The 25,036-nt window shown below is 44.8% G+C and overlaps 1 protein-coding gene across 1 annotated transcript; it reads left to right on the forward strand.

Moving 5' to 3' along the window:
• The first annotated feature begins 2,183 nt into the window (after positions 1-2,183).
• Positions 2,184-23,607, forward strand: FNDC5 (fibronectin type III domain containing 5). Its single transcript, XM_039328395.1, has 6 exons — positions 2,184-2,783; positions 12,501-12,616; positions 13,553-13,751; positions 14,249-14,341; positions 16,579-16,712; positions 18,521-23,607. The coding sequence occupies exons 1-6, from the start codon at positions 2,684-2,686 to the stop codon at positions 18,560-18,562; spliced, it is 684 nt and encodes a 227-aa protein (XP_039184329.1). The 5' UTR covers positions 2,184-2,683; the 3' UTR covers positions 18,563-23,607.
• Positions 23,608-25,036: the final 1,429 nt, after the last annotated feature.

Here is a 25,036-nt window from a genome sequence, read left to right on the forward strand (position 1 = left end):
CCCAGCACCCTTGTGCCGTTCCACGCTGTAATTGCTTCAGCAGAGAATGATCTGGTCCAGGGTGAAGGCTTCAGGCTCCGGACCAGGAGGCAGTTCCAGTCCCACCGTAGTCGGGGAAGCCAGCTGGGGGACTTTGGGCCAGTCCTTCTCTGGGTTGCTTTTGTGGGGATAATAGGAGGAGGAAGGAGCATTCGATAGGGTCACTGTATCTATTCTTCTGTTATTTATACAAATAGGAAAGATAAGAAACAAACAAACAAACAAACAGGAAAAGAATATTCTAGAACCAGCAAATTACCAAAAAAAAACCCCAAATGATCAAAGGGCTGGAATTCTTGTGAGAAAAGATGAGGAAATTTGGAAAATTTTCCTTTCCAAAAGGGGGAGAAAGTGTATGTGATAGGAAGAAATATAATGGAAATGTAAATAATACATGATAGAAAGTGGAGAAAAACTTTTTTTCATAGTTGAGGGAAGCTGAATGCTGGGAGATTGCATGACAGATTGTTTTAATTAGTTGCTTTTAAAATGCTGTTAAGTTGCTTTCCTGTGCTTTTGTGGTGCACGTTAGGATAATTTTTAACAGACATTTCTTCTTTGAGGAGTAGGCAAAAGATAAATATTTTAAAAGAAAAGAGAAAAAGAAAAGAGGCAGCATTTTCACGTGGCATCTAGCTAAATTTTATGCAATTGACTGTCATCGGGCAGCCTGAAAAAGGCATTGGCCAAAGGAAGAGATAGGCCCTTCCACCCCTTTGGGAACATTTGCTGGGGAGCACAGGGGACACTGGCAACTTCGGTCCCACCGTTGACAGCTGGTTGCCTCTCAGGGGGCAAAACAGTGGACTTGCTGGACCTTTGGGCTGATCCAGCAGGTCTCACCCCCTATTTTCCTAGTCAGTAATATCAGCCATACAGTAGATGCTTAAGAGAACGTGGGATCTGTCTGTTTTTTTGTGTGTGTGTCTGTGCTGGTCAGCGCTGTTATGTAAAGGTGACACAAGTGGCCTATAGAATTTGATCTAGGTGTATCAAACCAGATAAGTCTTTGGATTTTGGCCTAATTCCTATTCAGAGGGAGATGTTTCTTGAATTGAGAGCAAGCCACAGATGAAGCCCTGGTTCCAGCCTGTACCACTCTGCCTGGGCTCCTGCCCCAGGACCTGACAGTCCAGTAAGGAAGTCCCCAGATCACGACAAATTGTCCATTGGGTGCCTGCCCCTCCTTTGTGGACTCTGTCTGCTTCTCTCTGTTGCATGTGCCGAGTCACTTGGGGTATTTGGGAAAGAAGCTCCTTACAGGAGGATGGCATATTTTATTACAGCTTTGCTGTACTTTTCAAAGCGACGGCATCTCCCTTATCATCAGAAGCCCCACAGCCAGGCTAGCTTCATACAGATGTGGCCACGGAGACAGTTGAATCACCCCCCAGCTGGATCTGTTGTGGGGAAGGAAATTGACAGTTCAGCATGGCAAGATTGAACTCATCAAGCCCTGAACATGTGGCTATTTGAGCCTGTCTGGCCCCACCCTCCTCCCTGTAACGCCTTGCATGTCTTCTTCCTGGGGTGTTTGATGAGCATAAACGGAAGGGGGTGCTTTTAATCTCTGTACAGATTCCTCCAAAGGTGAGCCGTTGCCCTCCTCCCCCTCTCCTGGTGCAAATTGGGAGAAACCTTGCAAGGGGACGTGCTGCTAAGTGGACCGGCTCTTTCCCTTGGAAGGCTGTCATCTATCGGTTCCTCCCTGCTCGAATTCCCGGGCTACCCACGGGCGCTGCTGCCCTTGGCCTGGCAGCCTCTCCCAAAGGGGGTCCGGGAGGGCTCTCTTCCCCGGGAAGGATGGGGGCAGAGTTCCCCTACTCAGCCAGGCTCCCTCCTCGCCCGCCTCGCTCTCCTTCCGCCTCCAACCAGCCGAGACACACGCAGGGGGGCGTCTGCGGGGGGAGGCGGGGGGGGGCTCACCGAGCGCTTCCTTCCTCGGCGTGCAGGGGGCCGACGCCAACTGGGGCTGGGCAGCCCGAGCCAGCCCGAAAGGCTCCCGTCCCCTTCACAGCCCGTCGCTCTCCGGCTCAGCTAAACGCGGGAGGGGCCGGCTGAAGACTCCCCCCTCCGCCCGTAGGGCGCGCACATCTCCAGGCCAGGCGAGGGCGGTGTGACGGCCGGGGATGGTGGGAGGAAGCCGGACTGGGCTCGGCGGGGAGGGCGGGGGCGCCGCGGTGTGGCCAGACTCCGGGGCTCCCCCCTTCGCCCTCTGGCTCCCGTGAATGGAGCCGCCCGCCTGATGGGCGAGGAGGCGGCGCGTTTGCCGCTTGCAGAGACCCAGCGCCGCCGCCCATCGGCCGCCTCGCTCTAGATTTGCCTCGCCGGAGCCGAGCCGCTTCCCAGAAACTTTCCCCGGGCCCGGGAGAAGCCCCCGCCCGCTCCCCTACCGGTCCCCGGGGCCCCTCGGAGCTGCCGCCGCCGCTGGCCAGGAGGAGCCGGGGGAGCCAGGCGGCCGCGGCGGGAGCTCTCCGTGGTGCTGGAATGTCCGCGCGGGTTCTGGGCGGCCGGGCGGCCGGGGCGTGGGGCCGGCCGGCGTCGTGGTGATCGGCGGCGCCCCGGGCTCCCTCGGCTTTTCCCTCCCCATGCGGGGTCTGGACCTCCGGGGCTGAAGCGGCCCTCCTTTCCATGTGGCTGCACCATGGACTCGCGCTGGAGGAGGATGGCAGATCCGCTCCTCTACATCAACGCAGCCTTCCTGGCTTATTTCAGCTGTGCCAGCCTGTCCTGGGCAGATGCAGGTAAGAGGGCGCGGGTGGGGGAGGGGGGCTGGCGGTGGAGAGCAGGTTTTGTTCTGTTCTTGGCGGTTTAATTGCCCCGAACCTTCCCGACCTCTGGTGTTGCTCCGTGTTTGAACATCTCTCAGCCAACTGCTTCGCTGGCTGGGGCACCATCTATCTGATAAGCTGAGTTGAGGAGACTCAACAAAGAAGTATTTGTGGTGGTGGCATAAGACAACACGTTTCATTTGTGGCACTCACTGCTGCATGTTTCTGGAACGATGAATAACACTCTATTGGGAATGTGCCATTTAGAGACGTTTTGTAAAAAAGAAAAGAAAGCCATTTGTGTAATAGGTTTAAGCAGACCTCATAAGAGTGCACAGAGCCCAAGGAGACATTACTGACTGGCTGCTGATTGCTGTGAGATTTGGCCTCCTTACTGAATTCTATTTATTCAACTGGGCTGGAGAGAAAGGAGCCAATCAGCGGCCCGGGTGACTGTCCTTCAAGTCAGCCAAGTGATTCATTGAGAGATCATAGGAAGCCGTCTCATGTGAAGACAGTCGACTCCTTGCCTCGCTCAGGAAGGAATTGCCACTCACTGGACCTTTACTTGGCCCAGGGTGGTTCTTCTCATGTTATCAGAAAGCCCCCAGCTCTGAACAGGATTCCTAAAATATGGGGAGAGACGTGGCAGATATCTGTTAACAGTGATTTCCTCAGAACCAAACTTTGGACAGCAGGGTAGTCAAATCAGATATTATTAGGCAAGTAGACAACACCAGCGGGAGTGAAATAAGTCCCCCAATAACATTAAGTGATTTTCCAGATTACTAGCAACACAGGTCTGCAGATGGAGCGCCCTTCTGCATCCCCCATCTTTCTCAATAATGGAGCTGCTCTCTGTGGGGAGGGGTTAGGAAACCAATACAAACCTGTAGGTCAGGGGTGTCCAACTCGCAATGTCATGTGATGTGTCGAGGTGTATCTTGACTTTTATGCCATTTGTGGCAACGGGGTGGGCCCAGTTTTGCTATGATGCATCCAGCCCATAGCCTGGCAGTTTGATACCCCTCCAATTGTTTAAGGAAGTCCTTGGAAGATTGGAGGAGAGTACCCAGCACTAAGTGATCAGAGATGAAGATGAAAGAAAGAAAGAAAGAAAGAAAGAAAGAAAGAAAGAAAGAAAGAAAGAAAGAAAGAAAGAAAGAAAGAAAGAAAGGAGTGGAGTTTTGATTCCTGGGCACACATTGCATGGGATGCTCCACAAGGTCACATTGGCCAAGGAGTCAGTGAAAATACGTAAAATGATCAAGCATAATGCTTATTCAAAAATCTGTTACAAGGAGTCACAGAATGTGCCAAGATATTTGTCAGGCTAAGAAAAAGTCTCTCAGAAAAATAGACTTTAAAAAACCATGCACACAGGGTCCCATTAAAATTATCAGGACTTCAGAAATCAGAAAGTAAATTAGTCCTCACTTTAAAACCAGATCGACTAAATATGAAGTTTAACAGACTATGAAATTCCTAGAAATAGTAATTAAAAGTTGGGGGGGGGGGGAACGAGGTGGATAGAAAAAAATCCAAGGTGGTTCTGATTTATCAGCACAGCCAGGAACAGACTTTCATTTGAGACACAGCGAAGCAGTTGGTGGCTCAGGCAGCAGATTCTGGAGTCATAGATAGAAATTTGTTAATTGTCGAACTTATTATATTATTGATTATTAAGATCTTTTGACAGTTATTGAAAAAAAATTGTCTTTAATCTAGTTTCAAAATAGAGCTACGAAATTAATGTGCTGTAGTTACACTGACCTGATTTCAGTGGAATTTTTAAAAGAACAACTAAGTCTGGATCCAATGTTTTGACACAACACAATCCTAAACCTGAAAAGCCCAATTCTTTTCTCTATATAGTCTCCAAATAAACAGTGAGCTGACTTGCTTTCGACAATATGTTAGGCTTCCACAACAGATCAAATCACAACCTGCCTAATCCCATGTTCGACCAGGCAGGGAGATGGGAGATGTTTAGGGCCAGGCCTGCAGGGCAGGGTGGAGAAGGTCATCCCTGAGGTCAACTGGTTTCAAGCCAAGAAATTTCAACAAGTTAGAACCCTGAATGAAGCCTTGTTGTTGTTGTTAGTTGCGAAGTTGTGTCCGACCCATCGCGACCCCATGGACAATGTTCCTCCAGGTCTTCCTGTCCTCTACCATCTTCTGGAGTCCCTTTAAGTTCACACCTCCTGCTTCAGTGACTCCATCCAGCCACCTCCTTCTCTCTCGTCCCCTTCTTCTCTTGCCCTCCATCTTTCCCAGCATTAGGCCCTTCTCCAGTGAGTCCTTCCTTCTCATTAGATGGCCAAAGTATTTGAGTTTCAACTTCAGGATCTGGCCTTCTAAAGAGCAGTCGGGGTTGATCTCTTCTAATGAAGCCTAGAAATAACAAAATTAATCTGGTTTCAGAGGAGTCATTTGTTGCATTGAAATGAAGAAAATACCTTACATCAGGGGTGTCAAACTCGCAACGTCACATGACGTGTCGCAACATATCATGAGTTTTTTGCCATTGTTGGCTATGGGTGGGCGTAGTTTCACCATGACGCATCTGGCCCGCAGGCCGGCAGTTTGACACCCCTGCCTTACATGCTCAACATGCTTGGCCAATAATTCCCCACTAGCCAGATTCATCTCTTGAAAGATGTGGACTGGATCCTGATGGTCCAATCAAGTGAGCCCCATAGCTTCCTCTCCATTTCGCTTAGATGTTGCTTTGCTTAAAGCCACAGCAAGATTGATTGTCTTCAGTCTGATTTTGCAGGTGTCATTTTGATTGCACGTAAAATGCTAATCCATCTGTTCTAATAAGTAAGAGAGCCTCTCCTGCTCTCGAGTGTGTGCGTGTTGTGACAATGCAAAGTGAGAATTCTAGGATCTAAAGTCTAGCACAAGTGGAGAGCCTCAGGTTGGGGAAGGTTAGAGTCTGTCTTTTCAGTAGATACAAGCATGCCTGTGTGTGGCAATAAGCTGCAACCGTGCCAGCTTCAGGTGACAGGGCTCAGGGCCAGAGGCAAACAGTTGACCCTAGAGGGGCACCCAGGAAGTCTCCAAACCTGGCCAAAGAGTCCAAAAATGTGACTTGCTCCGACACTTGCTGGAACTGGAATTCTAAGGCAAGCATGGGATTTGTAGTACTAGCTTTGTGAGGATGAGAGGAGAGACAGGAGCCTGCCCGGTCCTCAAAAAAAAAAAAAAAGACTAAGAAGGGTCTCCTGGTTCCTTAGAGGATCTGCTGCCTCTTTTCCAACTCTGAGAAGCCTCAATTTAGCCTTCTCTCTTCTTGCAATTGGTACAAAGAATGCAGCCCACTTCCAACTCAGCTGTCATACAGACTCTCCTAGTGTGAACCTGCTGATGCCTTGTAATCACCTGAGTATTGCCGTAGCCCTGAGCCTGTTCACTCATGGAAGGTTTTCCTTCATGAAACCCGCTTCCATTCAGAGCAGGGCCATAAGCTGGCCTGGCCACTTGCTTAGCTTTTTTTCCATTTGCTCTCCAGCAGTTTGGATGCAAAGCTCTCTCAGAGGCCCCTGGACCTCCAAGCCAATGGAGTTCCCTGCAAACTGGGGAAGGAGTTTCCACACATAACCATGAAACTTGTTGAAGCTTTTGTTACTGCTGTGATTTCAGCCACAGAAATAGTATTCCAGAAAGGCTCTTCAGCAAAACACTTCTTCCTGAAGACAGTTTAAATAGCTGGCGACTTACATATAATGCAACTCCCCCTCCTCTTTTTGTAGACCTGTTTCTTTTGAACAATTTGTATCCCTTCAGTTCATTCCAGTCATGGGTTTCGTCCCACAGGGTTTCTGTAATGCCAACTATGTTATACCCACCTTCGTGTACTATTGCTTCTAGTTCGCCCTGTTTGTTCCCCAAGCTTTGAGCATTTGTGTATAAGCATTTAAAACTTTTATGTCTGTTTGTGGGTATGTTTCCTGCATCTCCTGATTGTTGTTTGAGTTTTTCTTTTTTCTCATCACTACCTACCTCATTGTTTGATTTGTTTTTTGGGGGGGATTTATGATTGGTTTTGTGTTCTAGAGATTCTAAAGATTGGTCACCCTTCCCCTCAATTTTAGTTTAAAGCCCTCCTGATGAGTTGGGCCAGTCTTTTTCCAAGTACATTTTTCATTCCATCGTTACTTCTTGTCCTGCCCACTGGTGCTTTGGAGAATAGTTTGATGCCCTCTTCTTTGTGGCAGCCCCTCAAATACTGGAATAACTGCTATCATATCTCCCCTATTTCTTCCTTTCTTTAGACTAGCCAAACTCACGTCCTGCAGCCATTATTCATATGTTTTAGTCTCCAGGCCTTGGATCATCTTAGTTGCTCTTCTCTGGGCCTTTTCCATTAGAATTGAATTAAATCCTGCTAAGAGAAAACATGACTGCAGTTTTGCTAACTGCAGATTTCATTCATTCATATTTTTAAAAGTTTCTAGTCTTCATAGTCACACTGGAAATATGTGGATTGGGTTATGTTTTATAACTAAATATTTTGGTTAAGCACCATCACTTTAGTTACAATTTGTTTTTCCAATCATTTTCTAGATTTTTTCCCAAATAATGGGATTTTGTTTTTTTCAGTACAAGTGGGGATGGTCACAAAGAGATTTTAAATTGTATAGTTGCTGGGTTTTTTTTTAAATTGCACATATATTTCTATAGGAGAAGTATCTCCAAAGAGTTCTTTAGTAACAGAGTTCAAACACACTGAAACATCAGTTGGAGATAGTGATCAAGAATTGGAAAAGGAGCCAGGCATACAAGCCCTCTAATTCAGGGGTGTTGAACTGCTGGCCCGCGGGCCGAATGCGTCATGCTGAAACAGCCCCCCACCCCATTGCCGGCAATGGGGAAAAAAAATCACGATATGTCGCGACACGTCATGTGACATTGTGAGTTTGACATCCCTGCTCTAATATATAGTTATGCAAATCAGAATATATTTGGAATGGAATGCAGCAGCAATTTGGTTGTCTTGTAATCCAATGAAGTCAGGATAGTGAGGAAATGAGGATGGTACTCCAAAGACCATAGTCCCCTAAATTGGGTAAAGACTGTGTTCTTGGATGTGCTCCTTCCTCTACTAGATCTTCTCTTCTGAAAACTTGTTCTCAGCTGTTCTTCTCTCTTAATATCCCAGTCAACATCCTTGTGTCTTAAATGTTTCTTTGACTTTGATAGCTTATGTTCCCAGGGAAAGGGAATTGGGAAAGGGAAACAACAGAGGGGCAGTTTTACTCATCGAAACTAACACAATTTATCAGCTTCATTTGTTGAGCTGATGGCTGTAGATAGGCAGATGTATCTGGGGCTGCAGATGTGTGAAGCTGCCCTTTGGAGGGGAAAGGTCTTGCTCTGTTTCTAGGGTCTGACTGAGGCAATCAAGCCGAAGTGATACCAAACTTTGCCATACAGCCTTTCAATGGGCCTTCTGAAAATAAAATAAGCCACATTATTATATTATAACTAGCCAATGCTCCTGTTAATTTAGCTTACATAATTCGCAATACTTAAGTCTTGGATAGTCACATTACTACAAAGAAATGCTCTATTGATAACAGAGGCAATGTGGTTTTAAGAAATTGCAGACATCCCCCTCCCCACCCATCCCCAACCTAAAAGCATACCTCTTTCCCTGCTGTTTAATGAGGTAACTTGGTCTGCCTCCCCAGCCACAGCCCATTTCTCTCCCATCTGCTCCATTTCTTCCTGCTTGCGTCAAGAGAGAAGTCAACACACACACACACAGCACCATCACCAAAATTAAAAGTGCCCTTGCATTTCACACAACCGTCCTTGAGGATTCAGATGGTGAAACAATGTGGGACTCCGGAAGTGGCAGCGTCTGTGGAAGATTTATGAAGGTGCCTTTAATACACGCCAGTGCGGGTACATGCCAGCGCGAGGGAGGCAGAAAAGAGACAGGGTGCACGCTCATCTCACACACCAAAGGCGTTTCAAATCACCTGCCTGCCTTCTTTCCTGCTCTTTTTCTCCCCTTATCCTCAGCTCACCCCAAACGCAGAAGAAATCATACAGGGAAGGGAGGTAGGGAGGGAGGGAGGGAGGAGGAGGGGGAGGAGAGGGGAGGGAGGGGGGGTGGGTGAGTTTCTGCTTTGCCCTGGCTTTTTTTCTCCTGGGCCCCTTCCCCCGTGGGTTAGCCTTTCCCTTCTCTCCTTAGCCATCCTCGGTGTGAGAGAGATGGAAACGGAAGTTCAGCCACCTGGGGGGGGGGCATCCTCTTGAGGGGGGGTCATGAGCCTTGTGGAATCAGGCCACACAAGAGAGTTCAGCAGCCAAAACCCAACGGCCTTCCGGGAAGCCTTCAGAAGGTTTCCCTAAACAGACTTTTCCACGCGCCTCCCTTAGCCTGTGGCCCAGATCCTGCCTCCCTTCACTGCTTGATAAGGCTGTTTCAAGATGCTCTTGGGGGGGGGGGGGGAGAAAACAGCTTCCACCTGGAAAAGGCAAAAAACAAAAACAAAACTGTGACGGGATCACCTGTCAGGAGTGAAAGTCGGAAGGTTCATGGACAGCTAGTCACCCCCTTCTTCCTCTCTAAGGAGTTTCCCTTCCTGCCCGTTTTGTAGCGAAGAGGAAGGCAAACACAGGGCGGTGTCGTCTCCCGCAGCAGGGCAATTAAACCAATGGGCCAAGACAGGGAACTGGAGAGGCTGTTTGCCAGCCTGCCTGGCCTGTTCCCATGAGAATAACAGAATAAGAGAGTTGGAAGGGGGCCTTGGAGGCCTTCTAGTCCAACCCCCTGCTCAGGCAGGAGACCTGTCCTGTGGCCAGCAGGCCACAGCCCACCACCAGACCGTCTGGGTATTTTTGACCAAAATCTTTTAGCTTTAGGGCATGTCCACCAGATATGGTAATAAGTACCTGGTTTTTGTTTGCATTTCCAACACTTGTTTGAAGTATTTTTAAACATTTTTGCTAATCTTACTGGTGTTAAATGCCATCTGTAAAACATTTTATATAAGTTTTCTTTATATGCCACTGCTTTCGTTAATTTAGCATTTCTTTCCCATAACTTTTGCCAGTTCGCTAATTCTATATTATGTCCAAAGTTCTTTGCCCATGCTATCATTGTTTCTTTTACTTGTTTTTCCTCCATCTTTAAGCTTAACAGATATTTATAGAGTTTCTTAATCAGTTTTTCATCTTTTTAATAATGTCTGGTCGAATTCTGTCTGTTCTTTATAAAATCCCATTGTTTTAGCATCTTTTTCACATCTCGTTTGAGTTGCAAATATGGCCACCATGATAGATCAATTTCCCTTCATTGTCCAAAATATCTTTATAGGTCACAACTTTGTCGTAATTAATTAAATTTGGGTAAGCAAATGCTTCCATTGTTGAAAGCCATCCAGGTATCTTGAGATAAATTTTCGCTTTTATTTTTTCCTATTCTAAAAGAAGTGCATTTCTTACAAAGTGGTTTTGAAAGTATCTGTGAATTTTATTCTTCCCATACCACAGAAAGGCATGCCATCCAAGTTGTAGGTCATGCCCCTCTAGGTATAATAGTCTTTAATCTTTGAGCATTATCCACTCTTTAAGCCATATAAATGCCCACCCTTTCTTTTGGGAGTTGGTTCCCCTGCTCGCCCGCTTCAGAAGCTGTATGTTGTCTATCACACGGCTAGCAAGCCATGATGCAAGTCACATCCTTTTCTCCCCCTCTGCCCTCTCCAATAAATATCCATTATTATGATACTTTTCTTGTATAGAGCAGAATAACAGAGTTAGAAGGGTCCTTGGGGTCTTCTACTCTAACCTAGACCATTTTAGACAAATGGCTGTCCAGGCTTTTCTTGAAAACCTCCAGTGATGGAGCACTCACAACGTCTGGAGGCCAGCTGTTCCACTGTTCCATTGCCTCACTGTTAGGAAGTTTCTCTTTAATTCCAGGTTGCTTCTCTCCTTGATGAGTTTCCATCTGTTACTTCGTGTTCTGCCTTCTGGTGCTTTGGTAAATAGGTTGGTAAATAGGTTGACCCCCTGTTCTTTGTGGCAGCCCCTCAAATATTGGAAGACTGCTATCATATCACCCCTAATCCTTCTTTTCACTAGACTTAGAAATAACCAATTCCTGAAACCATTCTTCATACGTTTTGACCTCGAGTCCCGTAATCATTTTTGTTACTCTTCTCTGTCAAAATCCTTCTGTATCTTGAGCCTATCTTCTGGGGTGTTGGCTATTCCTGCTAGCTTGGTGTCGTCTGCAAATTTGATGAGTTTGGCTTTTATTCCCTCATTTAAATTGCTTATGAATCTGACTTTCTTCCTGTTACTTAAATCTATTAGGCAAGATCCAGCTCTCAGACAATAAGAGAACAAGCCAGGGACAAAAATCAAATTTAGATTCACAGCTGGTTTTCTGACTGAGCTCAGTTACGAATTTTGGCACAAATGAGAATGGGGACTGGTGATGCCCTTTAGGACGATGCTGTGTGGTTTATTAAGGCTTTCTTCCTCCCTCCCCTTGTTTTGCCTTGAGATTAGAGGTTCAGCAGAGGACAGGCTCTTATCTGGCAAGCACTGAGTGCTCTCAGGGTAGAATAGAATAATGAAAGAATAGAATAGAATAGAATAGAATAGAATAGAATAGAATAGAATAGAATAGAATAGAATAGAAGAGAATAGATAATAGAATACAGAATATAGAATAACAGAACTGGAAGGGACCTTGGAGATCTTCAAGTCCAGCCCCTGCCTATGGCAAAAGACCTTATATCATTCTGGACAAATGGCTGTCCAATTTCTTCTGGAAAGTCTCCAGTGATGGAGCCCCCACAGTTCTGAAGGCAAGCTGGTCCACCGGTTCATTATTCTGCCAGGACATTTCTTCTTAGTTCTGGATTGTTTCTCTCCTGGATTAGTTTCTATCCAGGGCTGCTTGCAAGCACGCTGGGTCCTGTTCTGAGCTCTGTGCTTATGCAATAGGGATTCAGCTGCCAGGAAGAGCTTTGGTGGGCAAAGGGCAGATGCAACGGGGTAGAAGCCCTGGACCGCATGGCTACCTCGGGATCTGCTGTCACTAGCCAGGGATGCCCTGACTTGCTTTAAGTAGCAAGGAAGACATTAGCTTCCCAACTGCAAATGGCTTTTCTTTAAGCCATCTTAGTGAGTGATAATCTTGGCTTCCTACACAGCAGCAGAAAAAAAAAATAGCATCAATGGGTGACCATCTCCATGATGAATTGTTTCTCCAGTGACCAAAACAGGTAATCCTCAACTTACAATCACAATCAGGACTAGCATTTCTGTTGCTAAGCAAAGCAGTTGTTACGTGAGTTGCACCACATGTTACAACCTATTTTGCCATGGTGTAAAGCATATCCCTGCAGTTGTTAAGTGAATCATATGGTCACTAAAGGAATCTGGCTTCCCCATTGACTTGCTGGTCGTAAGCCAGCTGGGAAGGATGCCCAGGGTGATCCCCTGACCCCGGGGGCTCTGCGTCTGCCATAAACCCATGTTGGTTGCCGAGCCCCCAACCTCTATCCCATGACTGTGGGGAAGCGGCAAAGGTTGCTGGTGGACGGACCGTCCTGGAAGCATTTTCCGTACCACAGTAACATGGAGTGGTTGCTAAAAGAATAGATGTAACTCGAGGACCACCTGCGCCCTGACCTCCATTCTGCCTCCTTGCAGACAGCCCCTCCGCCCCGGTCAACGTCACAGTCAAGCTCCTGAAGGCCAACTCAGCGGTTGTGACCTGGGATGTTTTGGAAGAGGAAGTGGTCATCGGCTTCGCAATTTCACAACAGGTAAGAAGCTTCTGGCCAGGCGGCCTCCGAGTTTCCTCTGCGTTCTTCTTGGGTCCTCAGGATGAGTGCAGGACCCACCTTAGCTGCCTTCAGCCGCCCCCATGAGGGACGGGCCAAGGAAGGCGCCCCACGAATCCCAGACTTCTGATGACGTTTGTTACGGCCCATGCTGGTTCAAAGGGCCATGTTGACTTTTAGGTTTTTATCTGTATGAAAGGAAATTGGAAGTTATTTTGTTCTTTTTATCTGAACTCCTGGGTTTTGCTTTTCCCGTATCCTTCCATCTTTCCTGGAAATTTAATAAGGTTTTTCAGGAAGAAAAAGGAAAGCCGGGTTTCTAATTTTTTACTGACATCTTGATCAGAACTAGGCTGAGGCAGTTCTTCTTGGGTCTGAAGAGCAATGCATGGACATTTGGGAGATCCTGGGTGCTCTCTGAGCTTGGTTGTTTTCTTGTAGATGTTTCATTGCCCAACTAGGTAACAATTATAGACCACTGATGATTACCTAGTTACCTAGTTAGTAATGAAACATCTGCAAGGAAATAACCAGCCTCAGAGAGCAGTAAGGATGTGTTTCAGAGCCTTTCTTTCATCAAGTCAGGGCCTGGGGACAGATTTTGGGGCTACAACTTCTAAGGCAGTGTTTTTCAACCTTTAATTCCCCAGAATTCCCATGGGGAATTGAGGTCCACAAGTCTTAAAGTTGTCAAGGTTGAGAATCACTGCTCTAGGGAGAGGCAAGAGAGGAAACAGAGGAGGTCCTTGACTCAAAACCTCATCTTCTTCTCTCTGGCTCCTGATATAGGATTGGGAGAAGCCCAATTCTCTCCAATGAGCAAGTGTGTGCCTTTGCACAGATGTGGAGGCAATAGGCCGTTGATTGGAAACCATTCCCATCCTTTGCACGACCTGCTTGTCATCCGTCTCTCTGCAGAAGAAGGATGTCCGAATGCTGCGTTTCATCCAGGAAGTGAACACCACCACTCGCTCGTGCTCCCTCTGGGACCTGGAGGAAGACACCGAGTACATCGTGCACGTCCAGTCCATCAGCATCCAAGGCCAGAGTCCAGCCAGCGAGCCAGTCCACTTCAAGACCCTGCGAGAAGCAGAGAAATTGGCTTCAAAGAACAAAGGCAAGTGGGAGGGGGCTGAGGCAGGGCAGGCTTTGGAGAGGGGCAAGGTGGGCAAAGTCACGATCAACCAAGAGGAAGCCAGGATAAGCCTCAACTGTCCCATTAGGCCAGACCTGTAAAATGTTTTGGAAAACAGGGGTAATCTTGGTATTTGAGGGCTGGCACAGCTGTCTCCACAACTGGCAAAACAAAGATGGAGGTTAATTTTTTAAAATTTAATTTAGCTTAATTTTAGCTATTAAGGCAGTAGAATACCCTTAGCTGCTCTGTGTGTGGAGCTAGTTCACTCCCTAAGTGCACCTTGCGAGCATGAACTGAACAAACTAACAATCTTAGATAGCCAAACCACTTTTCTGTAACAAAGTTGTAGGTTCCTGGCTTTCATGTATCAATGCCATATGCTAAATCAATCAACCAATCAATCAAGACAAAATCTGCATGGGTAGCTAAACTTCTTCCCTTTGCTCTGCTTCCTTCCTTCCTTCCTTTCTGTGAAGATGAAGTAACGATGAAGGAAATGGGAGACAAAAATCAACAGCTGCGAGCCGGCGAAATCCTGATCATCGTGGTCGTCTTGTTCATGTGGGCAGGTTGGTGGGAGTCCCTGTGTGTGTGTGAAAGGCGAAGCAGAGGGACTCCGGGTCTCAGTTGGAGGCTGCTGGGCATGGTCTGGCCCTGAAGGTAGTGGTGTGCAGATGTGATGGCTGTGACTGGTTTTCCTGCAATCTCAGGTTTTTAATATGTTTATTATGTCTGACTGTTTTTAGATGGTTGTGTAGTTTTTAACTGTAGCTATGTTTGTACACTACCCAGAGTCACATCTTTGTAATTTTTATTAAAGAAGGTTTTTTACGTTTAAAGATAAATAGAAAAAAATATAGAAAAAAAATAAATATAAATGGATAAGTGTTGAAAACAATAGAAAGTGAAAAGAAAAAGAAAAAAGAACCTACTTCTGATATTTTCCACAGCAGTAATAGTAATAGTAATAGTAGTAAAGTTGGAAGGGACCTTGGAGGTCATCTAGTCCAACCCCCTGCTCGGGCAGGAAACCCTACGCTATTTCGGACAAATGGCTGTCCAGTCTCTTCTTAAAAACTTCCAGTGTTGGAGCATTTACTGCTTCTGGAGGCAAGCTGTTCCACTGATTAACCTGAAACAGTTTCCTCCCTTCTAAATTGCATAGCATTGTAACTTCTCCCCGTATTCAACTGGCACAGTGGTTAATGTGCGGTACTGTAGGCTAACTCCACTGCCCACTGCCAGCAGTTCGATCCTGACCAGCTCAAAGTTGACTCAGCTTTCCCTCTTTCCCAGGTCGGTAAAATGATGACCCAGATTGTTGGAGGCAATAGGCTGACCCTGTAAACTGCCTAGAGAGGGCTGGAAAACGGTATATAAGTCTAAGTGCTATTGCTATTAATTGGTAAATCCAGAAATCCAGGTCATTTTTATCATTTTCAGCAAAAAGTTTATAAAGGGCTTCCAATCTTTTATAAAAGTAGTTGTTTACCCTCTCAGAGTCACATCTTTGCAAGATGGGCAGATCTATAAATATGCTAAATAAATAAATAAAACATTTAGTTTTCTATTGGCATCACTTTCTGCCACTGTTAAAATAATAAAAAATGTGGAAGACTAAAGGGGATGAAGTATATGGGCATAAATAATTGGGATCTAAGAGCCACTAGGACCATACGTTCTGGGTAGAAATGGTTGGACCGTATGACTGGGTTAACCCTCCTGGACCTGCTCACTTCCAGTACATTAGGCTACCACTTTTAATAGGGAAAAATGCCCTCTGGTAATCAGTGTAAATAAAAACACCACATAGGATATGCAACTTGTAAAAATTAGAGAAATTTTGTTCCCACCTGTTTGGAACGTGGCTCAGGTTTCCAAAGACAAACAAACTCACTTGGAATTCCAGGAACAAACGTTTATTGAAATAAAGCTTTTGCAAAAGCTGGTGGACTTAACTCATGAAAGAGAAAAAGCCACACCAATAATTTTTAAAAGCACATATTTATATCCTCACACGAAGCTGGTTCCCCCCCCCATCCCCATCACACTCAACAGCCCACCTGCTCATCTCGATCGGCTAATCCAAAGCGCCTAAACAGAATTTATTTCAGTTCATCCCCTCCCAGGAAAAATCCCTTACGTTTGATGTACCTGTTAACTATGACCTTTATTTTCATATTTCCTCCTGCTTGCAGTTACAGCTAGCTTCCTATGGACTATCTACATGTCTGAGATCTAAGCAACAATCCTGCACTTCTAAAAACTCAAGCAGCTCCTTTTTAATCACACTGCTTAAGTTTCAGTTATGCCATTAGGATTAATCTTCCTCATAAGATCATTAAACAATTTCTGATCTTATTATCCCTTACACATCCAAGGGCAGGGGAAGTCATGTAAAACTTTGCACAGAGGGGCACAATGTAACACAGCATGCGTACTTCTCTGCTCAGATTCCTTAAGGCAGGGGTCCCCAGCCCCCAGGCCATGGCACATTACCAGGCCGTGTCCCGTTTAGAACTGGGCCCTGGAAGCAGCAGGCAAGCTGGTGGGCGCATTGCTCCACTTGTGCACGCAGCTCCACTTATGCGTGCACATGTGTGTTCACCTGCTGCTCTTGTGGAAACATCCCCTAATTAATATTTGAACGTGATCTCTCTAGAAAAACCCGGAGCTATAAACTTAAATTGTGAAGTCACCTGGGGCAGTTCCCCTCCCTCCCTCCCTCCCTCCGGCAGGAGGATGGTTGGAGGTGCTTGTGGGACCTTCAGGAAATGTTGATCTGTGACCTCTTTCCTTCCCTCAGGGGTGATTGCCCTGTTCTGCAGGCAGTATGACATCATCAAAGACAACGAACCAAACAACAATAAGGAGAAAGCCAAGAACACATCAGAAAACAGCACCCCAGAACATCAGAGTGGGGGTCTCCTGCGTAGTAAGGTGAGGAGGAGGGTGGGGAGGGATGGGCAAAAGCAAGGCAGCCAGCATTTCCCAGTAGAGCCCCTGGAAACCTCATGCTCTGTCATCATCCTTCATAGAAAGAAGGGCGGAGCGATGCGTGGGCTACAGCCAGAGGTGGCAAATATGGGGCAGGAGTTCCAAAGACCCCGAGGCTTTCTCCACTTGGACTCCTCAGCAAAATTCAATATTTGCTGTGGCCATATGAAGAACTTCCAGCGTATCAAAGAGATCTTCTCTTTCCTTTTTGAATTCTTCTCTGTGGCTTGTTTTGCATGCGAGAAAGTTTGCATAAATCATAAAATGAGACTAGGCCAATTCCATGGGGGCCCAAGATAAAAATGAGATTGCCAGCCTATTGGAGACACATGTGAGTCACTAATTTCTGCTGTATCATACACCCAGTGAAACCCTCTTTATACTAAGTTAACATTTTAATAAATGCAAGGTATCCAAATGCCAGTTGGTTGCTCCTAACCATTGCAGTTATCCTAGAAAACAAAACAACAAATGTATCACCTTAAGAACCTAACTAACTGTTCTAGAAGTCATCTCTTAGCCTCTTGTTTAACTATCCCGGGGAAAACCTGTTCCCATAATTCCCATCTCTAAAGTCCAGATATGCAGCGGGACTTACATTGCCTCCCCCTCTGCCCTGTGCACCAGCTTTCCCTGCTCCACTCCAGCCACGAAAGGCTGCACAGGGGATGAAGAAGGACTGATGTGCCCACTATTGCTGGGTTCCCACATGGCGGTCCCTGCCCAGGCCCTGGTAGGAGACTCTGCAATGCTAAGAGAGGGGAAGGGGGCTCTGGCCTGAACAAGCTGCGGTTGGGGTTCAGCGGGCCTGGCTGGGCACCAGTGGAGCTGCCAGTAGCCACTGGTCCAGAGAATCCATTAAAAGGAGGATAGGACAAGGAATTACATTTTTACAATTAAATTCACCTACAATGCGACAATAAATAAGAGCATGTCAGGTATGCATTCATCAAGATAGGCATTATCTACCAGCTGCAGCCTGCAGTCATGCAGATGTCTTGCATCTTTCTGTGTAAGCAGCACTCTCAATAAAAGCAATCAGGTGCACCAAAAACTCTTCAGTTTGGCAGATAAAAAATCAAATAAATAAAATGTCAGCTGTTCCAAGATTTACTACAAATTTTAATATAGAAGAGGGGAAGCTGATTTATTTTGATTCTTCCTTTACATGGAGTTTCCCAAAGCAGGAAGGCCAATTATGTTAACAATGCGGCACTGAGCCAAGTCAATCAAAACATTCATTAAGTGATGGGGGTGTGGGTGTGGGTGGGGGGGGGGTAGAGAGACCGGATTCAGGAAGCTGCAATCTGTATTGGCAGAGGCCGTCTACTTCGTCTCAGGATAGACTACAGTTTCTGATCCAGCCATGCTGTGTTGAACATCTAGACTCAAGTCAGGGGACCTCTGTGAGTGTTCTTTTTGCATGAAGAAACCTACCTAAGAGTGTGACTTTAAGGTATACCTGGATACAGCCCTTAGAGTCTTAGACTAAGTCCTCCCATCAATATATTTTGGAAACCCTGAGCAATGAGAGTTAGACTTCTTTATAGCCACGCATTCAGCTGATTTAATACTTTTGGTACACATATTCTACTTAAGGGGTGTCCAACTGGCAACTTTAAGACCTGGACTTCAATTCCCAGAATTCCCCAGGAAGTCTTAAAGTTGCCAGTGTTGGACACCCCTGATCTAGACTGTCCTAAGGCACAATGTCTTGACATTCATCATTGTCTTCCTTTTCTCTCTTCCAGTTTCCAAAAACCAAGCCCTCGGTGAACATCATTGAAGCATGATAGCAGATGGAAAGGGCTGCAACTCTTTTCAGCTTCCTCTCTTCATTTTCCTCTCCGAGATCTGGCAGCCAAGAGGTGAAATACGATTAGACTTCCTGTTCAACTGGCTCAGCTAAAACCTCCCCATTTTTGCCATGGGAAAAAGAAAGTCTGACAAAACTTTTGCAAAATGAAGAGAATAACTCTGCAAGGAAAACTGCCTAATGGGAACCTTTCCATGAAACTGGGGCCGGTCTTCAATAACATTACTAGCTTACCTTTCCCCAATTCCATGTCTTTCAGATGTACTAAATGATAACTTTCCTAATCCCCAGCTGGTTTGACCTTTGGGGCTGGGGATTATGGGAGATGAAATCCACACATTTGAAGAGGGCCTGAATAGGGAAAACTGAACTACATTTGCTGCCGGAGATAATAAGATCTTGCCTTCCTGCCCTAGAGACTAAGTCAATCAACCTTTGCCATGCCTCTCTTCCTCAGGCTAGGAATCCCCAGTCACAACTTAGTCTTAGCCCAGGAGAGACATGGTGAAGATTAGCTCTTGTTTCTAGAAGAAAGACAAAACTGTGGATTTTCCCAGGTTGTACCTTCCCTTTCCTTCTCTTTTGTATCTTACATCCGACTCCTGGAAAATAGTTCATCATGTTGCTATTTTGCTTTTGGGCTAAATGGTTAAATTTCTAAGGAGGACGTGCTATCCTGTATTTCAGGCATCACTGCCTCAGTCTCTCCTTTTGGTGGTAATCTTGGAGACACTTTTCCTTGGACTAAACAAAACGTTTGGCTTCACAATGAGTTCCATTGCAGGCATCTTGTTCTTCGTGCATTAAGCACCTGTAACTGTTGAGAGGCATTCAATGTTCTTCCTTTAAAACAAAAACAAATCAGAAGCACATGACACGTCCCACCTGGATTCTCAGGGCTCCATTAACCGCTGTTGCTGCTTTCAAATTATTTTGAGCAGTTGTGTAAGTCATCTTATTCCCACAATTTGTGGGATAATCAACACAGAATGCAAAAAAAAAAAAAAAGTAAAAATGTTCCAGCTTTACCGAATAATGAAGTTTGACAGCATCACAGACCAGAACTGAACACGTGCTGTTCTTTCCTCTTAAATAGGGAGAGGATAATACCCACCCCTCTCCCAAATATATGTTTTATATCCCCTTAACTTCTTCAGAAACATCTTGGAAATTATAGTTTAGTGTAGTGCTGAAATTATACAGATGATCCAGGTTAAAGAAAGGGTCTTATCTACTGTCTTGTTTCTTAGGAGAATAGCCAGAGAGGAGTTTTGTAGGAACCCATAAGCACTTCTTCTTTGGCCCCAACAGTTAATCCTCTATTTTGCACACTCAGAGAATCAGTTATCAGTTTTATGAAACAATGCAAGGTAAGGGCAGTGTCTGCCATTAAATGTTTTAGTTCCCTTTTGGGAGGGGGGGGGATCACAATCGCAATTCATGCCCTGTTAATTGTCCTTTTGCAAAAAAAAAGGGTTTGCATTTTCCTATTTTAAACTTGCTGTTTGCCTGGACCTTAGTTTTAGGGCAAACTAAAAAAGGTAATCAATTACTTTGTCAGAAAACCAGAACCGAGGCCTTACCTAACCAGTTCCCTGGTTCCTTAGACAGATCTCACCCTTTCTAATATTCCTTTTCAACGGGATCTGATGTGATGCACCCACAATTGTGTGCCAAGCAATTGCAATCTGGTCCATGAAAAGTGCTAGTCCTGGCAGTGTCTCCAATTTAATATTAAGAGCATTGCAGCTGAGTAGTTGGCACCAATAAGCGTTCTGGCATTCGTGAAATCTGTGTCTGAGTGCTCAGTTGGGGGAAGAAAAGATCCCAGATTAATGCAGGGGGGAAAGGAGACTTTATAAGTGGAATATCGTTTTAACTTTCCTGCAAGCACTCAAGAAAAGCAAATGCTTGGAATGTTAATGGGTGTTGTTTGAGGGAGGGGATTCACGGAACTGGATTTGAAGTGGACTTACAGAATTGTGACTTTTGTTAGCGCTGCCTTCGCCTATCTTATTAGCAAGACTTTTTATTTTTTTAATTACTTAAAATTTACTGCTGTAAGATCAAAATATGGGGGAATCTATTTAATTCATGTATTTATGCCCTGCCTTTCTTTTCTCAGTGGAGCCTTGTAATCTGCCAGACCTGTGAAGGAGGAGCCCAGGCTGGGTCTTGCGCCTGTGTTAGGATAGGAACTCATTTCCTACCTTCAAAGCCCACCATGCTGGTTACTCCAGGACAGAAACCCACAAACTGAGCCAGATCGGGGTATAGTGGATGAAGGAGCAAACTCAAGCTGTCTCCTTCCAGGTCTTAATTATATAGCACTTGCTATATATGCAATTGCAGATGAAGTCTTTAAAACATTTTTTTTTCATTCTGTTTCAAAATCTTTGCCCCCAAACACAGGCAACCTCCACCTTCCAGACCTACTGTCTTTGTAGATTGCAATTCCCATCATCCCCTGTAACCCATCTTATTTGGAAGATGCCAAGTCTGTCTGATGACTTCCTCAAAATGTGTAGATAATCTTCTAAGCCTTCTGTACAGTGGTGCTTGAACCATTTAGAATTTTCAATATTTCTGCATAAATATGATCTAATACATGATCTTCTCTCCACCCTCCTAAAACTAGTTAAAGAGAATCCACACCACCCAGTGATCAAAAATTATATTTGTTCATGCATTAATTGAGGAAAATGATCTGAAGCTACGTATTTGTGTGTTGCAAAAGTAGGCAAATCTTTGCTTTCAGTAACTGGTGTGCCTGCCTTAGGTAGCAGTAATACAATTAAACATTCCATGTTTTAAGCCACTTGTATGCAGAAATATTGAAAATTCAAGGAAGTTTGCAACTTTTCCACACCACTGCAGCCCCAAACAGATCCCTGCATGAAGAACAGGCAGCCCAGTAAGAAAGAACTTGCCCTCCCTCACCAGGTGTTTGCACGCTGCTCCCAGAAGTCCTTCCATCATCGTATGGGGGAACAGTTGGATTTTCTCCTGTTCCTTCCCAAAGGATGATGTGAGGCAAGTTTGAAACCTTCTCTGTAAATCTCGGTAGGTAAAAATTAACCAGGCCCTCTTTTTAAAGAAGGCTGGGAGGCTCAGTGCTGCTCACTAATTGCAGAGCGCAAGTTGTGTTCTTGAGGACATACGCACAAACGAATTGCTTTTTCCACATTATTTAAAGCTTCCATGCTGCTCCAAACAGCTGGGTTCTTCCATTTCATACTAATAGAGCCCTGGGTGTATGTTCCTTTGCTAAAAGCACAAGTGGCAGAGAATATGAAATGCTAAGATGGTTGAGATTTCTGGCTAAAATTTATTTCAGACTCAGACTCGGTGCTCGCTTTACACATTCCCTTGAGCCATAATGTTGTTTGTTAAGTTTTGGCATATTGTAATGAGAACTCCAGCGATACGGTTTCACACAACGTATGACTCTGGCAATTTTACTTAAGACGCTCTCCTGTCTTAGGCATCTTGGTGGGAAGGTGAGGCTTGATATGCTGGGTGCCCGTGGCCAGGGAGGAACGGCTGAAGAAATAATTCCTGACTTACTTCAGGAACAGGGGGCTGACCAGTGCTGGAAATGGATAGGACGTGATAATCCAGCAGGGCTCTTTTTTAAAATAGTAATTTTATTAAAGGTTGCAATTACAAAGGTAAGATGCTACAAACTAAAAAAGAATAAAAAGAGAAAATGGAAGGTGCAGAAAAGAAAAAATGGAGAAATAGAAAAGAGAAAAAAGAACATGGTAAAAAAGACTATATATATATATATATGACTTCTCCCTTTATCACAAATATAAACAATTTTAGTAACTTATCACCTCTTAGAAGACAACAAATGATCTGTTCTTCCCATATCCCATCTCTTAAAAAAAAAATAGGCAAAGCTTTCCTCTGTCCAGTCATGTCCGACTCTCAGGGGCCGGGCTCTTCTCCGTGTCCCAGCTGAGGGAGCCAGCCTTGTCCAAAGATGCTTCCATGGTCAGATGGCCAGCCGAGGCACATGGGACGCTCTTAGCTTCCCACTGAAGGGGTGCCTATTTATCTACTCACGTTTACATGCTTTCAAACTGCTAGGTGGGCAGCAGCAAGAACAGATGCTCAACCACCATTCAGTATTTGGGTCTCAAACGGTCCACCTCCTGGCTGGCAAAGCCCCACATCTTCATTACTAGGCCACTGTGACCCACATACCCCATTTCTTAGCTATAAACAAATCCACAAAGCCCATCATTTCAGTCCTGCCACCCAAAGTTGATTAAAGGTTACCAGAGATAATGGCACATCTACTTTAACCTTGATCAAATAAACCAGCTTTGTATTCCTTCCTTTTACTTCTAACTTCTTAATCTTTATTTCATCAAATAATGTTGTAGAGTTTGATTTCTTTTTATTTTTTCTTTTCCCTTCCTAAAAGATTCTTCAAAATTTTAACAAATCTCTTTTGTAAATCTAACATAGGAAAATAATCCAGTAAATTTTCCAATAAACTCTTTGGTGTATTGTTTATACGTGCCTTTTAATTCTTAAAACATCAGCCAGTTTCTTTTGTATGTTCAGTATATCTTATTCCATATCATTCTTGTAGCCTGTCATTTGTTACATGATCTTTCAACTCAGTCTTGATCTTGTCAGGTAAAACTTGTTCTTCGATAACATCTTTTAGACGTCTTTCCACAGAGGCAGGTGTCACTGCTGACACTATTAATTTCTGAATCCATTCTTCAAAAATATCCTTCTGTGTGTCTGTTAGCATATTTTGCTCCAGTCTGTAATTATTACTTGAGTTTGTGTTCTTTAATTGTAATCTTTAGTTCCCTTTAATATCCAATTTTTAAAATAATATTTTTATATATTTTTAAATATATATGTATTTTTAAATGTGTGTGTGTGTGTGTGTATTTAAAAATCAAAACAAAAGCACTTTCCCATAAGGATTCCTTATAAATAATTCCAAAATCTTAATTCAAATTTATCTGGACTCAGCCTAATCACCATTTTGCTGTTTATTCCCCCCCCCCCGTACGTTCTTAAATTTGTACTTAAAAAATCTCTTTTGCTAAGAATTTATTTATTATCATTTATTAAATTTCTACACAGCCCATTTCACCTAAGTGACTTTGGGGAGTTTATAACAAGGCTTGAAGGGAAGCTTAGCAGTTGCTGTCAGTACAAAAGTTCTTAATCGCTGAAAAGTAGGTGGACGTAGTAGCCTTTCAAAGGCGCCGATCGTGATTTGAGCAAGTTGGCTCATCTCCCAGAGCTCCAGGGAGGAGGCTGCTATCTTGTGATCCCCTCACAGGCATTTGTGGGCAATCCCAAGTCCAGAGAGTTCTTGTCTAGAGAGGTTCAAAGAGTGGCCTACTCGGGGACTCTCCGTTCCTCACAGTGGTCGTGCCAACATCTCTTTCGTGGCACTCTCTTCGGTCTGCCCTTCCTTTCTCCAGGTGACCCAACGTGGCTCTTTTAAGGCTTCTCTGACCTTCCCTTTAAGTTTCTCATATGGGTTTCCCCAACTAAATTGCTTTGATACACCACACAGAAGAGGTTCTAGTGCTAGATAGTATCAAGAGAGACGACTTCACGATACCATGTCAGATATCTTCATAATGAAACTCTCATGACAGCACTTCTTCTTCCAAATGCCCAATCTCTGTCTTGGCTCGCCTTCGGCTACGGGAGTTACACCCAGAGGGTCCTAATGAGCCTCTTCAAAGCAGCATCACTTTTGTAGGTAACTAAAGTAGCAAGTCAAGCTTGAGACACAGCATTTCCGTCGTGTTCCTCTGCCGGCCACATTGGAGGGCCCTTCTGAGATGCAATTCCAAGAAGCCAGGAGAGCGCCAGATCAAGAAAGGCTATTGTTAAGTCCCCTTTGAAATGAGGTCCTGCATCAAATTCCAAACAAGGCACCAGCAGTGATGGGGCAACTCATCACGGCCATTTGCAAGATAAGGTCCGACTCCACAATGTTCAGCACTCTCCAAAAAGGAGGCTCAGAACAAGTTGTTTGGCTTGGGATATAGTTGTTACCTGTGATAACAATTTAAGCAATAAACTGTATTTTTAAAAATACATTGAAAGGGAGATCTCATTTGAATGGAAATATGTATGAGTTATTATCCCCAAGCTGGCCTTAGGAAAGCATGTCACAGCAGGGTTTAAATGCAGGAACTATAGGGGAAGGAATTGTTCTTAGCAAAACTTCTAAAACCTATGCCTGAATTAATAATATGCGTCAAAGTGCTACTTTTGAGCCCTTTTTCACATGTGGCACGTACGATGGAATTCTTGGGATTGTACCGTTTCAACTAGCAGATCAGGTGGGAAGGAAATTAATGTCAATGATGAACATGTGAACCCATCTACAGGGTTAGCTGCATGTCAAATAGGGCATTTCCTTGGAAGCTTGGCATCGTTTCTGTTAGGCTAC

Source organism: Crotalus tigris, unplaced genomic scaffold, assembly GCF_016545835.1.
Source record: "Crotalus tigris isolate CLP2741 ecotype Arizona unplaced genomic scaffold, ASM1654583v1 scf7180000017614.5298720, whole genome shotgun sequence".
Taxonomy (NCBI): domain Eukaryota; kingdom Metazoa; phylum Chordata; class Lepidosauria; order Squamata; family Viperidae; genus Crotalus; species Crotalus tigris.

What these genes read in the sequence shown, in the direction of transcription:
- FNDC5 (XM_039328395.1), top strand. Translation starts at nt 2,684, where the DNA reads ATGGACTCGCGCTGGAGGAGGATGGCAGATCCGCTCCTCTACATCAAC. An exon ending in GCTTCGCAATTTCACAACAG is followed by an intron (nt 12,617 to 13,552) that starts GTAAGAAGCTTC and finishes GTCTCTCTGCAG; the next exon opens with AAGAAGGATGTCCGAATGCT. An exon ending in ATTGGCTTCAAAGAACAAAG is followed by an intron (nt 13,752 to 14,248) that starts GCAAGTGGGAGG and finishes CTTTCTGTGAAG; the next exon opens with ATGAAGTAACGATGAAGGAA.